General features: G+C 47.1%; 1 protein-coding gene across 1 annotated transcript; it reads right to left on the bottom strand.

Moving 5' to 3' along the window:
* Nucleotides 1-2321: 2321 nt before the first annotated feature.
* LOC307202272 (asialoglycoprotein receptor 1-like) lies at nt 2322-15747 on the bottom strand. Its single transcript, XM_079952133.1, has 8 exons — nt 15646-15747; nt 13133-13258; nt 11257-11352; nt 9255-9326; nt 8021-8113; nt 6610-6752; nt 5233-5339; nt 2322-2923 (listed from the first exon to the last, which is right to left on the bottom strand). The coding sequence occupies exons 1-8, from the start codon at nt 15719-15721 to the stop codon at nt 2773-2775; spliced, it is 864 nt and encodes a 287-aa protein (XP_079808259.1). The 5' UTR covers nt 15722-15747; the 3' UTR covers nt 2322-2772.
* Between the last annotated feature and the right edge of the window lie 918 nt (nt 15748-16665).

The raw sequence follows: 16665 nt of genomic DNA, 5'->3' as shown, positions 1-16665 counted from the left end.
TGGTTTGGGAGCTGCACGTTCAGGGGAAAAACAAGGCTGTCCAGGGTTGTAAAGACTGTGGAGAGAATAACTGGGTGCGCTCTTCCCACTTTGGATCACATCTATGCTTCCAGGTGCCATAAGAAAGCTGCAGAGATAGCGCAGGATAGTGCGCACCCCGAAAATGATCTCTTTCAGCTTCTGCCTTCTGGAAGAAGGTAAAGGTAAAGGTAAAGGGACCTGTGACCATTAGGTCCAGTCGTGACCGACTCTGGGGTAGCGGCGCTCATCTCACTTTATTGGCCGAGGAAACCGGCATATAACTTCCGGGTCATGTGGCCAGCATGACTAAGCCGCTTCTGGCAAACCAGAGCAGCGCACGGAAACGCTGTTTACCTTCCCACCAGAGCAGTGCCTATTTATCTACTTGCACTTTGATGTGCATTCAAGCTGCTAGGTTGGCATGAGCCGAGACTGAGCAACGGGAGCTCACCCCGTCGCAGGGATTTGAACCGCCAACCTTCTGATCAGCAAGCCCTAGGCTCTGTGGTTTAACCCACAGCGCCACCCACGTCCCTCTGGAAGAAGGTACAGGGTTATAAAGACTAGGACTAGCCGCCTGAGAAACAGTTTCTATCCAAATGCGATTTTGGTTTTAAACGCACTGTGAGATAGTCTCTATGGGAGTATATTGTATTCAATTAGGGGGTATCAGAGTTTTTGGGGGGCTAACCAGGCTGGGATAGTTGGGATAGCAGGTTTGTTGGTTTTTGAATGTCTGATGTAGATTTTTTTCAATTTCGTTGTTCTGTATGGGACAATGACAATAAAGATTATCATATTGTATCGTAGCGACACCTGAGAAAGATTTGAGAGGCCTGGCTGGGCTCCACCTGAAACCACGAGGCAGTTGAAGCAGAGAGCTGGGTGCTCCTTGGGTGAGACAAACCAGTAATTTAGACGGCCCTCATTAGCAACAAAGGCTTCACTCTGACAAACCTGCCAGCCAAGCCGATCGCTCCAGGTGAGGAGGCACGCACATGCAAGCACACAGTGGCCTAACCCAGGATTTGATTCCGTTTCCCTGATTTATTATTACAATATGGGCATGTCTTTAAGTTAACACCTTACATTAAAAACCTGACAGTACCAAACTAGCGAAGGCTTTTCACCAAAGCCAGACTAAATGTCTTTCCTTCTGCAGTGTTGGATGGCAGGTTGAGAGGAGTTCCCTACCAGGACAGACTTTGTTCGTGTGCTCAAGACATCGATTCCATAAAACATATTTTGTTGCACTGTGCGAAATATGAGCAAGCCAGGGCTGAACTGATATTACCCTTGCTGGTACCTTTCCCGGGAAAATCAGAGGCTCACTATGTCAGGTTCCTATTGGAAGACCGGACAAATGCTAGAACATTAGCAGTGGCAAAGTTTTTATCGGTGGTTGCAAGAACAAATAATCCCTATATTCTGAACAAAATGCTTGTTTGACCTGGAGGTAGGTTGTATGAATTGTGTATTGCTTTGTAATGATTTGTTGGGTCTCTGGACTGTAATAAAGATTGTTGTTGTTGTAATAAAGGCGCCACCTAATTTCTCATTGCCAAGGAGCCCTGTGCCCATGCTCGGAAGTTTCCCCAGCCAATTTGCAAGCACAGAGAAAAATGGGGCATCGCTCCCCCCCCAAAAAACACACCTGCCTTCCCTGTTCCAAGTTCCAGAAACCGTACGTTAATTGCTAAGAGCCACACGGTCAGATCTTTTGCCTGATGAATATAAGCTCAGCTTGCCCAGGGAACTAAATTTTAGTGTGTGTTCCCAGTGCGAGGAGGGAAAACGACAGCAACAGAATGTTTGCAGACAGAGCAACTTCTGCAAGGGAAGTGAAAGGCCGGAAGGAGAGCCCAGGAAATGAGGAAAGTAATAAAGGAGAAAGAGATGTTGGGGGAATCTCACATACAGCCAAGGGGCAGAAGGGTTTGTGTTCAGGGCTGGATCAACCATTAAGCAAAATAAGCCCATGTTTAGGGCATCAAGGGAAGGGGGTGCAGCACAGAAATTCTGCATTGCCAGATTTTTAATATTAATGGTCACAAACCGCTCAGCTGAGTGTTCATTTTCTCAGCTGAAGTCTACTAAAAATCCCAACCGAGCAACTGTGCAACGAGGCAGACTGGATTCCTTATCTCTACCAAGTATAGAAGCAGATGTGTTACGTAAGTTTAGTTCTGAGGATCTGATCAGAGACTTTGTAATCGGAAAAAGCAGGATAATTTTTTCCCAAGTGCAGATAAAGTGGAAGTATGCAAAAAAGAAACATTATTTCCCACCCTACCGTAGGCTTTGTTTCATTTCGAAAAATAAAATTTTATTTCGCGGTTTATTCTTGTTTGCATTCTGAATTAGATATTTGTGGGGGCACCAAAATCCTTTAAGTGCTTAGGGGCCTTTAAAGGTATCAATTGGCTGTGTTGTTAATGGTTGGAGCCAGAGTCACAACAGGGGAATCGAGGCTCCGCGCCGTGGTTCTGGGTGCCCATTGCCGGTGTAGAAAATTAAAACGTGGGTTAAAAAATATGAAATAAAGCAGTCAGGTACGGAGGGCTTTGTATGCCTGGCTATGTTTTAGGACACAGGAGTCAAGAGGGGTTGTTTGAGAGGAAACTGAAGAACATCCCAAGGCGAAGGCAGCAAAATTGCTCCTGTCGCCACAGGATCCCTAGATCCTTCAGCAACTGGTGAGAACTCAGTTTCATGGAGCCAGGGGTCAAAGGGCAGCCTCTCCCCCCGCCCCTAATCCACTGCCTCCATCTCGCAGACCCAGCCATAGTTTCGAGAGCAGTGGTCGTCGTTCCAGCTGCCGTCGCGATGGAGGTGGGCACAGTCCTCTCCTCCCCCAAGTCCGTGGCCATACCAGTTATCTGGTTGCCCTGGCGCCCAGTCCCTGGAAGGCAAAAAAGAGAAACCACAGGTTATAACGCTCAAACACCTCCAGGTTCAAGCACGGAAAGGAAGGGTGAAAAATGCACTTAGGTTATGTTCTTATATGCAACAACAGCGGCAAGAGTATTGTTAGCCCAGAAATGGAAGCAAGAAGAAATTCTGACGAAAGAAGAACGGCAGACGAAATTAACGGACTATGCAGAATTGGACAAAATGACAGGGAGGATTCGAAACCTGCGGAACCAGAGATTCACAGAAGATTGGAAGAAGTATATGAACTATTTGAAGAGCAACTGTAACCAACAAATTACGCCAGTAGGACTACAAGAAGTTTTGTGAGGAGAAATATACGAAGTGTTACAAAGTAGAAAAAGATAGAGATAACAGTTATGAGTTTGAAATGTACAGTGGTACCTCGCAAGACGAATGCCTCGCAAGACGAAAAACGCGCAAGACGAAAGAGTTTTCCGTTTTTGAGTCGTTCCGCAAGACGAATTTCCCTATGGGCTTGCTTCGCAAGATGAAACATCTTGCAAGTTCTTGCGAGTTTGTTTCCTTATTCTTAAAGCCGCTAAGCCGCTAAGCCGTTAATAGCCGCTAAGCCGCTAAGCCGCTAATAGACGCTAAGCCGCTAATAGCCGTGCTTCGCAATACGAAGAAACCGCAAGACGAAGAGACTCGCGGAATGGATTAATTTCGTCTTGCGAGGCACCACTGTAATAGGGAAGATAAGAAATGCATACTGAGAGATTAGATTGGAAAATTTTCAGACTGGACTGATGGAAGCCAAAAAAATTGAATAAGATGTAAAAGTACGCTTAATTACTGCTGAAAATGATATGTTCAAAAACTAATAAAAATTAATATAAAAAGAAAAAAAAGAAAAATGCACTTAGATTCTTAGCGAATGGGCACAGAGGTTGAATTCTAGGTCAAGAGGGACAGGGGTTAGGGTTAGGTTCTTATAACAAGGCTAAAGCACATACTTTGATGACCACCTCCCCACGCCCTTGTTATAAGAAAAACTGCGTCTTTTTCCCTTACGGGGTATCCAAGAGCCCATATAGAGTCCTCATGTAGGTTCTCTATCAGTAGGAGAAAATGACAGAGGCTAACCAGAGAATATTAAGAAGCAAAGCAGCTAGCAAGCCTGATCTTTATTAAATTGTTGCAACGGAGTCCCCCGCTCACCCCACCCAGGGAGGGTGGAGAGGAACCCAGAACATGCTCTTATATAGACTTTTGAAGCTGCCCCCCCTGTAGCTCAAGACCGCCCCCCAAAACATCATACATAGATCACAGAAGGAGGTGGTCCCCAGCAATAAATCTTCCGTTAATTACCTCTTGCGTACTGCTTTCTCAAGCTGGCAGCTGGCCAGCTCCTGACAACTCTGGTGCCATGGCTTCCCCCAAAGGATTCTGGGAGCTGTGGCTGGTTAAGGGGGCTGAGAGTTGCCAGCAGACTCACTCCTCACCCCAATTCCCTTCATAGAGCTACAATGCGCAGAGTAGTTTAACAGTCAATTCCTCTTCCCAGGGAATTCTGGGAATTGTGGTTCTATGAGGGGAACAGGCATCTCTTTGCTCCCAGAATCCTTTGGGGGAAGCCATGACCATTGAAAGTGGCATCATAGCGGAAGCTTTTTTGCTGGGCTTGATGGGAGAGGAAATCGCAAAGGTAGATCAAAGACTATTTATGTACGCAACAACTGCGGCGAGAACTCAATTAGCCCCAAAGTGGAAGTTACAGGAATTATCAGTGATGGAGGAGTGGTAGACGGAAATGATGGATTATGCGGAATTGGCAAAACTGACCTGCAAGGTTTGAAACCAGGACGATTGAAAATTCCAAAGAGACTGGAGTAAATTCATTGACTGCATAAATAATAACTGTAGAAGTTTGAAGACACTAGCAGGATTGAAATAAACCCTACGACGTGGACTTTATAATATAAGATTAAACTGTGAGATATAGATTTGAAAAGGGAAAGCTTGTTGGTGGGCTGGAGGGAAGTCATACACTTAGCAGAGCAGTAGGGAATGAGAGTTGTAGACGAATGTTTGAAATTACTGTTTATTGTTTAAAGTGAAAATTTAATAAAAATTATATTTTTTAAAAAAGGAAGTGGCATCATAGGGGGCTCTGTGGGGGGGGGGAATAGGTGTCTTTCCTCGCAGCTCTCAGCACCCTTATCATGCCACAGCTCCCACAATCCTCTGGGGGAAGCCAGACTCTTTAAAGTTGTATCACAGGCCTTTGTGTGAATACATTGCATTATGGGTTGGCCGCACGGCCGTCCGAGAACTTACGATTGGCGAACGGTGTAGGGCGTTCCGTCCACCCACTTCCAGCTCCCTGTAGCATCACTCAAGCCGATCCACATAAACTGGGGGTGCACACGGACGGCCACAAATAGCTGGCGTGAGAAAAAACACACAAAAAGTAGAAAATCCAAAAAAAGGACAGCGCTAGGATCGGTCAGCTGTGTTTCTCATTTTTTAAATCTTAAATCCAGTTCTCGACATTTGCACATCAGTTTGTAATTAAAAACAACAGCATCAACTATGAAATTCCGTCAGCATTCTAGGGCAAATTTGTCCTGCTAGACAGGTTATTTTTTTGTATGCCGTTGTGATTAACAGACGCATTTTTGCAACAACAACAAAAATCCCTAATAGTATGGTGATGATAACCTACATTTTAATACGCATTCTTATGCACACCTTACCCTAGTGTGTTTATTTTTGCAGATCACACTTGCACTGAAAATTGCAGGATTTGTCAGGAAAAAAAATTGCAAAATTCACCAGCATATTAGATTTCACCTAATATTTTTGGTACATTTGCATCAGATGCCCATTTTTGCAAAGCAATGTTCCACAATAGAATACATTCTTTGATATGTTATTATCACTAATACAGTCAAACCTCAGATCTCGAACGCCTTAGTTTTTGAATGTTTCGGCTCCCGAACGCTGAAAACCCAGAAGTAAATGCTCTGGTTTCCGAATGTTTTTCGGAAGCCGCACATGCAACGCAGCTTCTGTTTGAGTGCAAGGAGCTCCTGCAACCAATCGGAAGCCACGCCTCGGTTGTTGATCGTTTCGGATTATGTTTGACAACCGAGGTTTGACTGTACACGCAACTATGGCCATCGGGTTCCCTTCCAATTTTACCATTCTGTGATTTTAAGAGCGCCTCCTCTGCTGATCTTAACACCCAGTAGGGTCTGCAAGGACGGAGGCAACATTTTACCCCTCCCTACCACCAAACCCGGGATGCGGGTGGCACTGTGGGTTAAACCACAGAGCCTAGGGCTTGCCGATCAGAAGGTCGGCGGTTCGAATCCCCGCGACGGGGTGAGCTCCCGTTGCTCAGTCCCTGCTCCTGCCAACCTAGCAGTTCGAAAGCACCTCAAAGTACAAGTAGATAAATAGGTACCGCTCCGGCGGGAAGGTAAACGGCGTTTCCGTGCGCTGCTCTGGTTCATTAGAAGCGGCTTAGTCATGCTGGCCCCATGACCCGGAAGCTGTACGCCGGCTCCCTCGGCCAATAAAGCGAGATGAGCGCCGCAACCCCAGAGTCGGCCACAACTGGACCTAATGGTCAGGGGTCCCTTTACCTTTACCTTTTACCACAAAACCCACAGTGCAGGGGGCAGACCTGCAAAATCCCCATGCCCCTACCTGTTCCTCATAGGAGTTGATGATCACCAGGTGGGCATCTCGGGCTTCGCAGTCAGCCTTGGCTTCCTCCCAAGGCCTCCCGAGTCGGGACTCCCAGTAACAGCTTTTCCGAAAAATGTCCCATCCTTTGGGGCAGCAGGCCTCTGGGGGGGGGGGGCAGGCAACAGAAAGGAAAGAGGGATATTCAGCGTTAGACAAACTCCGAGCAGTACCAATGAAACAACCGAGGTCTACCAATTTCAGTGGGACTTATCTGACCAATGTTGGATCGAACCAGAGTTATGTAGCAGTTAGGGTTAGGGGGTCTGTGGTCTGTGGTTCCGGTTTCCTATTTACATGTTCAGCCTACCCAGTTGTTTAGAAAACTCATGCAAGCTTTCATCTGTTTTTAGCCAATTGTTATTTTCAACTTTTAGAATGTTGCAATCCCTTTTCAAGAGCCTCGAATTGCTGTTGTTAATTCTTCTTGGTCACAATATTCCCCTTTCGTCTTTTTTGTAAACCACTTTGTGTATGGCTTTTACAGACAAGTGGCGCCTTAATCTTATGAATTGATGTATAAATCTTATGAATCAATCGTCCCATCTTCCCTGACCTCTGGTCCTGTTAGCTAGGGATGATGGAAGTTGTGGTCCAAAAACAGCTTAGGCCATCACTGGCCTAAAGGCTGCCTTCAGGGATCACACTGTGCTCTGTCTGATCATGAGTAATCTTTCTTTTTATTGCTTATGAATAAGACTGTGGTGCCTTATTCTTTTAGGAGGGATTCAAGGGGAAATATTAGAACGCATTTCAACCCGGACAAGCCAGATTGAACTGCTTATTGTCTTAAGAAACCCACATGAGTTTGCAACATGTTTTCTGCTGTGTAAAGGGAAATTAACTCTGCTAAGTAAATGATGCTTTTGATGCTTTTGAATTCTGGTGTTGGAGGAGACTCTTGAGAGTCCCATGGACTGCAAGAAGATCCAACCTCTCCATTCTGAAGGAAATCAGCCCTGAGTGCTCACTGGAAGGACAGATCCTGAAGCTGAGGCTCCAAGACTTTGGCCACCTCATGAGAAGAGAAGACTCCCTGGAAAAGACCCTGATGTGGGGAAAGATGGAGGGCACAAGGAGAAGGGGACGACAGAGGACGAGATGGTGGGACAGTGTTCTGGAAGCAACCAGCATGAGTTTGACCAAACTGTGGGAGGCAGTGGAAGACAGGAGTGCCTGGCGTGCTCTGGTCCAGGGAGGCATGAAGAGGCAGACATGACTAAACGACTCAACAACAAACAAGTAAAGGAACTTGCTAGTGCAAGTTAGGAATGATATGAATAAACAATATATCCTCTTCTGGCACCGTGAACATTCCCAAGTGCCTTGAACACTCAGGCACTCTGCTTTTCAGACTCCCCGCACTCCTGACCTGTCCGGTTGTTTTTGAAGTTCTGCAAGTCGCAATTCATGCCTCTAAAATTCCTTTGCAAGGTTGTCATCTGGGACAGGAGTCGTGTCTTGGCTGGCAAAGGCGAAAAGAGAGGGAGGGGAGAGAAAAGAAGGAGCAGCTGAATGAGGAAACCGGTAAATAAAAGGAGAACCACACAAGCAGCTCCAAATTCACACTAAAGTCCGGTGCAGGTTAAACCTCCCCTCCCCAATTTGGGACCGCTTGAAAAAAAGCAATTGCACCAGTTCTCAGTGGACTTTTTTTTTTTTAATTGCATCCTGTTTTGTTTTGTTTTGTTTTTTAAATTTGTTTAATCATTTTTTCAATATAAACAACAACCACAAAAAACACGTATAACAAAAACCGCAATAACACTAATAACACAATTTAACATTTCAGATTTGAGTTCTGATATACCTAAGACTACACTTTTTAAACAATATTTCCCCACCTCTCTCCTCTCCCTATTTCCCACCACTATCCGCCTTATCGCTTAAATATTCCTTCCAGATTTCTTCATATTTATCCATTCTTAATTTGTATCGATATGCAATTCGTTTGTATGTAACTAGTCTGTCCATATTGTCAGTCCATGTGCTCAATGGAATCTTTTCCATTTGGTATATCCATTATTTTTTTTTACCCCTTGTAATCTCCCACGTTTCCGGTATATAATCTAGAATTAAATTCAATTCCCCTAAATAACAATTTCTTTTTATTTCTCTTGCTATATATATCTTTACCTCGCACCAAAATGATCTTATCATCGGGCAGTTAATCATCAGATGTACTAAGTTCACATTTTTACTTCCACATCTCCAGCAGTTGTCTGCATTTGTTATTTTCTTCTGGTAAAGTTTTGCTGGAGTCCAGTGGACTCTGAATATTATGTTCTGCTGAATAAGTCTTAGTCTTAGATCCATAGAGGCTATTTCTATTGATTTTATACTCGACTCCCGGATAATATTTGTTATCTGTACCCCTAACTCTTCACTCCATTTTTGTCTATCATATTCTAAATCATATTTCTTCCTGTTGAGTAGGGTATTATAGAGTGCAAGTGTAGAGTTTTTTGTTTTTGTTGCAGAAATTAAATCTTTAGCAGCGTGGGTGTTTCCAATGGTGCTATAGCGTCACGACCAAACTGCCTTTCCAACATATGTTTCAATTGGATGTATTGCCAATTGCAACCTGTTTTCCCTCCCCAACTTACCTGCTTCTGCTTCCTCCGTAAGTTTTTTCACCTTTGCCTCCAGCTGTGTGATCTTCGCTGCCGTGTCCGTCCCTGCAAGGCACAAAGTGGGGTCAGGTAGCAACGTGGTCCGAGCTGGAGTCTTCTCTTGCGGCCCCCACCCCGCCAAAGCCTTCCCTGTCACCTGCCTTAGCCCTTGGGGACTGATCGTGGCGCATTTTTAAAAATCATTTTTATTAAATTTTCCACTTTAACAACCCAATCACATTAAATATTCCACATTATACATATACAGTGGTACCTCGGGTTACAGATGCTTCAGGTTACAGACTCCGCTAACCCAGAAATAGTACCTCGGGTTAAGAACTTTGCTACAGGATGAGAACAGAAATTTTGCTCTGGCGGCGCGGGAGGCCCCATTAGCTAAAGTGGTGCTTCTGGTTAAGTACAGTTTCAGGTTAAGAACGGACCCCCGGAACGAATTAAGTACTTAGCCCGAGGTACCACTGTACATATCAAATAATCTGAATATTCTGCCAAATAATAATTTTTTTAATAGGACTTCCCATGCTTCAAGTTCAGAGGGTTCTGATCATCTCATACTTCTATCGCTTTTCATAGTCACTTCCGATGGTTCCTCTAATTCTTTCTGCTGTTAACCTTCCTTCTTTCACAGCCTCTGAGTTGTTCCCACAAGTGTGTTAAAACAAGCAATGATGTGTTTCTGTGTGGATTTTATGTCTATGATTCCGCTCTATAAGTTCTCAGCATCTCCCGCGTTCAGCATCATTCTCCAGCAATGCTGCCCTCGCCCTGAATGGGGAGCGACGAAAGGAGCGGAAAGGAGTGGGAAACTTCTAATTAACATGGTAGGGGACCTTTGCTGAATGGGACTTAAGTGGGAGAAAAACATTACAGGAGGACTTGGGCTGTGGTGTAATACTTCAAGAGCCACCTTATGCTGAATCGGAGACCCTTGCTCCACCTAGCTTAGTGCTGCTGGCACAGACTGGCAGCAGCGATTCTCCAATACAGGAATCACAGCTCAGAGAGGCTGCAGTTGTTGCCTGCAGTTTTTAATACACACTTCAAAAAACAACACTCAATTTTTAAAAAAACCACGTCACCCAAATCACCAGGGATGCTATTCCCGGTGGCTGCTAACAGTTTTTAATTGATTCACCTAACCAACTACAGTGGTCCCTTGGTTCTCAAACGCCTTGGTACTCGAACAACTTGGAACCCAAACACTGCAAACCCGGAAGTAAGTGTTCCGGTTTGCAAACTTTTTTCGGAAGCCGAACGTGCTCCGTTTTGAGTGCCGTGCTTCCGTTTTGAGTGATATGTTGAGGTCTGTCTGTTCTTGCTATTTATTTTGTGTTTGTGTTTTTGCAGCTCTTTTTTCTTTTGTGATTGTGTGGAACCTAGTTCAGCTACTAATTGATTGATTGGTTGTGTGAGTGCAGTACGTTGTTTATTGCTTCCATTTTATGGATCAACAGTCTCGTTAGATAGTAAAATCCATGTTAAATTGCTGTTTTAGGGGTTGTTTTTAAAAGTCTGGAACGGATTAATCCATTTTGAATTACTTTCTATGGGAAAGCACACCTTCATTTTGGAACGGACTTCCGGAATGGATGAAGTTCGTGAACCGAGGTACCACTGTAGTGATTTTAACTGTTTACAATGGCCTTTAACAAGCTTCCTCAACCTCGGCCCTCCAGATGTTTTTGGACTACAACTCCCATGATCCCTAGCTAGCAGGACCAGTAGTCAGGGATGCTGGGAATTGTAGTCTCAAGACATCTGGAGGGCTGAGGTCGAGGAAGGTTGGTCTTTAAGATAAGTTATAAATTATCCCCATTTCTTATTAAAATTTTGGTCTTCCTGATTTCTGACTCTTCCGGTCATTTTAGCCATTTCAGCATATTATAGCCCATTAACTTCACCTGCCATTCTTCTCTGGACGTCCCTATTTCCATCGGAGAAATGTTGGAGGGTGCGCAAGGCGTCCTTTCCTTACCCTTCTGCTGGAGGGAGACGATCCCGTCACCAATACTTTGATTCAGGCTTGTGAGCGTATCGCGCATTCCTGATAGCTGAGAGCTGCGTTGACTGCCTGCGGTGGGGGTAAGAATGAAATAATGAAGTAAGAGGTTTGCTGGATCCAGTCAATGGCCAGTCCAGTTCCCTGTTCTCACTGTGGTCCTGCAGGTGCGGCTTAGAAGAAGCCCACAAGCTGGACATCAGCTCAGCAACACTCTGCCAACTGGCGAATTCCAGTGTTATAAGAAAAACTGCTCCTTTGTCCCTTATGGGGTCTCCAAGAGCCCGTAGAGAGTCCTTATGTAGGTTCTCTATCAGTAGGAGGAAATAACAGAGGCCAGCCAGAGAATATTGAGAAGCAAAGCAGCGAGTAAGCCTGAGCTTTATTAAACTGTTGCAACAGGGAGGAGAGGAACCCAGAACATTCCACAGGGCAGGTGCCACCACCGAGAAGGCCCTCTGCCTGGTTCCCTGTAGCTTTGCTTCTCGCTGGGAGGGAACCGCCAGAAGGCCCTCGGCGCTGGACCTCCATGTCCAGGCAGAACAATGGGGGTGGAGACGCTCCTTCAGGTCTACTGGGCCTTTGAGGCCGTTTAGGGCTTTAAAGGGCAGCACCAACACTTTGAATTGTGCTCAGAAACGTACTGGGAGCCAATGTAGGTCTTTCAAGACCGGTTTTATGTGGTCTCGGCGGCCGCTCCCAGTCACCAGTCTGGCTGCCGCATTCTGGATCAGTTGTAGTTTCTGGGTCATCTTCAAAGGTAGCCCCACGTAGAGCGCATTGCAGTAGTCCAAGCGGGAGATAACCAGAGCATGCACCACTCTGGCCAGACATACAGCGGGCAGGGAGGGTCAAAAGTAGCCCCACTCAGTGACGTAGCGTGGGGGGTGCAGGGGGGGCCGGCCGCACCGGGCGCAACATCTGGGGGTTAGGGTTAGGGGGCGCAAATCCACAGGTTAGGGGGCGCAAATTACTTGCCTTGCCCCAGGTGCTGACAACCCACGCTACGCCACTGGCCCCACTTCAAAGGGCAGTCACAACCATAGCTGTCAACTTACAGATTTGAAAATAAGGGACCAGCAGCCTCAAAAAAAAGAGACCAGCAGCCAAAATAAGGGATTTTCAGGGCACAGGTATGTTCAGCTTCTGGAGCCCCTCCGAGCCAAAGGCCCAGCCAGCAGCCAAACGAAGCCTCAAGCGGTGGTTCCCACAGCGCAGCAACCCGGCAAAGGGGATGCAGCAAGGAAAACCACCGTCCCCTCTCCGCTGGGAAGCGCTGAGCAAAGGCGAGTCCCCAGGCAAGGCGGCCAATTTGATTGGCACAAGGCATGCAAGCTCCACCCCTCAGTCGTTCTCAGACTCCTTATTGGGTGAGCAATGCAGCCAAGCAACACAGTTGGAGCCTCCCTCCTCCCTGGCCGGCAGGGAGGGAGGGAGAGGAGCTGCTTCCTTTGAAACCCGGGAAATTTAAGGGACATCATCAATAAGGGACAGCAGCGGGACACGGCACTGGGATAAGGGACTGTCCCGCCAAATAAGGGACACTTGACAACTATGGTCACAACATGTGGGGGAAGAAGAGAAGGAGGTGTAGGTGGGGCGCCCCATAGCTGCCACCCCCCACGTTCTCCCTTCCTGTGTCTGCATAGGACTCCAGCTGTTCACACAGACCCTTCATTGCACTCCTCATCCTCTCCCTGAGGCCTTTTCATTGAACACTCATCCCTTCCTTGTACATCCGCCTACCTCCTTGATCTTCAATATTCTCCCACTGCACCCAGCCCTTTTCTCATTATTATTATTTTCTTAATGTCATTCCCCCACGTCACCCCTCTATCCTAGAAGCACTCACCTTTGGCGCCAAAGACAATGATTGCGATGGTGAGGATGGTGCTCACTCCCAGCAGGATCAGGACCAGGCGACGGCTGGGGCAGATTCGTTGCCTCCATGATAGCCCCGGGGGGCGTTTCTGGGAAACTGAGGAGAAGGGACATCGGTCAGGAATCCACCCTCAACTCCAGTTTGCGTTTTAGGTCTTCTCCAGTAATTTATCTGTCAACGTTGCTTGACACTTCTGACACCACTTGGCTGCAACGCTGTGATGTTTATGAGCATTCCAAGCAGCCAGGCAGCAAAAACAGTTGGGATGTTTGCAGGCCAGTTTCTTTGAGGGAAGGGGAAATTGTCACTCAGGGGGAAAGTGGTTTCACACAGGCCCTAAAGGAAAGGAGGAGTTTTGTAGGGAAGGCTGCGGAGTGAGCAGAGTTCATAGATGGAGGGTGACGGAAGGAAGGGTGGAAAGCAGGCCATAGTTTGAGAGGAAGAGGAGGTAGAGAAGGGACAGGGATCAGAGGCAGAAAGATTATGAGACATGGGAAAGTATGGGCTGAATTTGCCATACTGATTTGTTGATTTACAAATTCCTAGTACAGTATGGTCCGAAGTAGCCCATAATTACATGGGCACAGAGCTATTCCCGTAGGCTCTTTAGGAATGCGGAAACATGACTTTGCCACAATTAGCTGGAAGTGGACTTAAAACATATCACACATTTTATCCAGCAGCATTTTTTCACAGCTCTTCAAAATGTTTCCTCCCCAGTAATTACAAGGTCCCCTGTAATCTTAATTATCGGCTTTCTCCTTACAGCTTCTGCCTCTTTTACTGCTGACTAATCACATGATAAGTCATGAATAATTTCCCAGCGTCACTGAGCAGGAAGCACTAAAAGGCAGAGCAGGATCAGTGGGGCAGAGAGGAGGGAGGGAGGGAGGGAGGGAGGAAGGAAGGAAGGAAGGAACATTTTAACTGAAGGCACAGTAGCCCCAAGGAACCCCAGTCCCAATTCCAGAGAAAAGGGCTAGTGGAAAGTCAACCTAAATTTTATGGAGTTACAATAGGAGTTAGATCTGACCATATGGTATGCTTATTTCTTGGAAGAATCAATCCCAAATTAGTCCTTGTTCTTTTGGAAAAGTGGACACTGGTCAACATAGCATTGCTAACTGTCATGATCCTGGTCCATCTCGCAAGGACCCCATTAATACAGTGGTACCTCGGGTTACAGCTTCAGGTTACAGACGCTTTAGGTTACAGATGCCGCTAACCCAGAAATAGTACCTCGGGTTAAGAACTTCCCTTCAGGATGAGAACAGAAATCGTGCTCTGGCGGCGCGGCGGCAGCAGGAGGCCCCATTAGCTAAAGTGGTGCTTCAGGTTAAGAACAGTTTCAGGTTAAGAACAGACCTCCAGAACGAATTAAGTTCTTAACCCAAGGTACCACTGTATTGTCTTGCAGCAGGTTGAACAAGGTATAAAAACAGGTAAAGGACCCCTGGACGGTTAGGTCCAGTCAAAGGCGACTATCGGGTTGCAGCGCTCATCTCGCTTTCAGGCCGAGGAAACCGGTGTTTGTCCTCAGACAGCTTCCCGGGTCATTTGGCCAGCAGGATGAAACCTGTGATGGCCTGGGAATCCGATTCAGAGGCTGAACCGGAGGAATCCCAGCCTGCACAGGAGTCCCCGCCTCCAGGGCCGGCTGAACTGGGGCAGGGCCTTGATTCTGAAGCGCCTGCACCTGTGCCGGATCCTCAGGAGCAGGAACCAGGTGAATCCACTCTGGCTCCGGAGGTGGTTGAGGACTCAGTGCCTACAGGTGAGTCTCCCCCTGGGCCCAGTAACCCTTCAACCTCTCCTGAACTGCAGAGGCTCAGGGCAGAGAGGCGAAGGGAACTGGGTTCTCCCAGGAGGAGTGCTCGCCTTAAGGCCAGGAGAGGCGGGTCTCCTGGGGGCCGGGACCGCCCCTGGCCTCAGAGAAGATAAAGGCCAGTCAGCCCGGTCCCAGGTTGCGGGAGCAACGTCGTTGAAGAGCTGTTTTGGCCAGCATCCAGTCCTGTTCCCCCAGAGTTCCTGTCCTTGCCCGGCTTCTCGCTGTGGACCCCGCTTCGCCCGAGGAGGACTGTCTGCCGACCCTCAACTCAGGTCCTGGACCTCGCCCCACGGTAACCTCCCCCCTGGACCAGCACAAAACCGCTTCTGGCGCAACGGGACACCGTGACGGAAACCAGAGTGCACGGAAACGCCGTTTACCTTCCCGCCGGAGCGGTACCTATTTATCTACTTGCACTGGTGTGCTTTTGAACTGCTAGGTTGGCAGAAGCTGGGACAGAGCAACAGGAGCTCACCCCGTCGCAGGGATTCGAACCGCCGACCTTCTGATCAGCAAGCCCAAGAGAACTGGTCACTTCCACCTCTACAATTCTACGATTCTTTGCAACATGCCAGAAGGAGACTTCTTACGAGCCTTTACCTATGCGGACCTAGTTCCCCACACGTCTTTTCGAAATCCCATCTGGACTACACACCTTTTCGGAGCTGTATTTCGTCGTCGCCGTCATCCTCCACGTCCACAGCTGTGAGATCTCGATAGTCCTGACTCATCGTGACTCTGGATCCGGTGTTGCGTTCTGAGGCCAAAGGAAAGGACTGGACCCTGATTAAAATAAGACCGGCTTCGAGCGGCAAGGCTCTCGGAGGAAGTGCGTAAACCACACCCCGCACCAGGCCATTTTATTAACAAAAGAATCCTTCACACAGTGCTCGTGAGAACCAGTCATATTTCCTCTGAGCATTTCATCAAACCCCACATGGGGAAAAAGTTACACTACAAACACTAATTAGCATGCATACATTTTGGGGTAAATAATTGAGAACTACAAAGGGGTGTATCTGGCAACCCAGGAGGTGAGAAATATACATGAAAAGAAGGATGGCCAGAAAGACAGGATCCTGGCTCCAAGATTAACATTTTAAGATTGTTGTTGTTGTTTAGTCGTTTAGTCGTGTCCGACTCTTCGTGACCCCATGGACCAGAGAACGCCAGGCACTCCTGTCTTCCACTGCCCCCCGCAGCTTGGTCAGACTCATGCTGGTAACCTCGAAAACACTATCCAACCATCTCGTCCTCTGTCGCCCCCTTCTCCTTGTGCCCTCCATCTTTCCCAACATCAGGGTCTTCTCCAGGGAGTCTTCTCTTCTCATGAGGTGGCCAAAGTACTGGAGCCTCAGCTTCACAATCTGTCCTTCCAGTGATAGCAGAAAAGCTACATCAAAGAAACTGCCTATAGTCTTAGATGACCTAGGACGCCTGCCTGTCTGTTGGAAGTGTGTATGTGACTTGTCAAGAAAGAGAAATGGGCAGAAGAGGGGGGGAAAGCATGAATGTAGAATCTTATGGGATTTAATCAGAAATTATTGTCAATCTATCAAACCCAGTCAACACAATACATTCATCGTGGACACGATGGCTTGATGTATATTCTATAATTCCTCACGGTAATCCCTTCTGATCCTTACAATCCGGAACGAGACCAGGCGCCTGGAAA

Source organism: Podarcis cretensis (assembly GCF_951804945.1).
Source record: "Podarcis cretensis genome assembly, chromosome: 13".
In the NCBI taxonomy this organism is placed as follows: Eukaryota; Metazoa; Chordata; class Lepidosauria; order Squamata; family Lacertidae; genus Podarcis; species Podarcis cretensis.
This window is presented reverse-complemented; position numbering and strand designations above follow the sequence as displayed.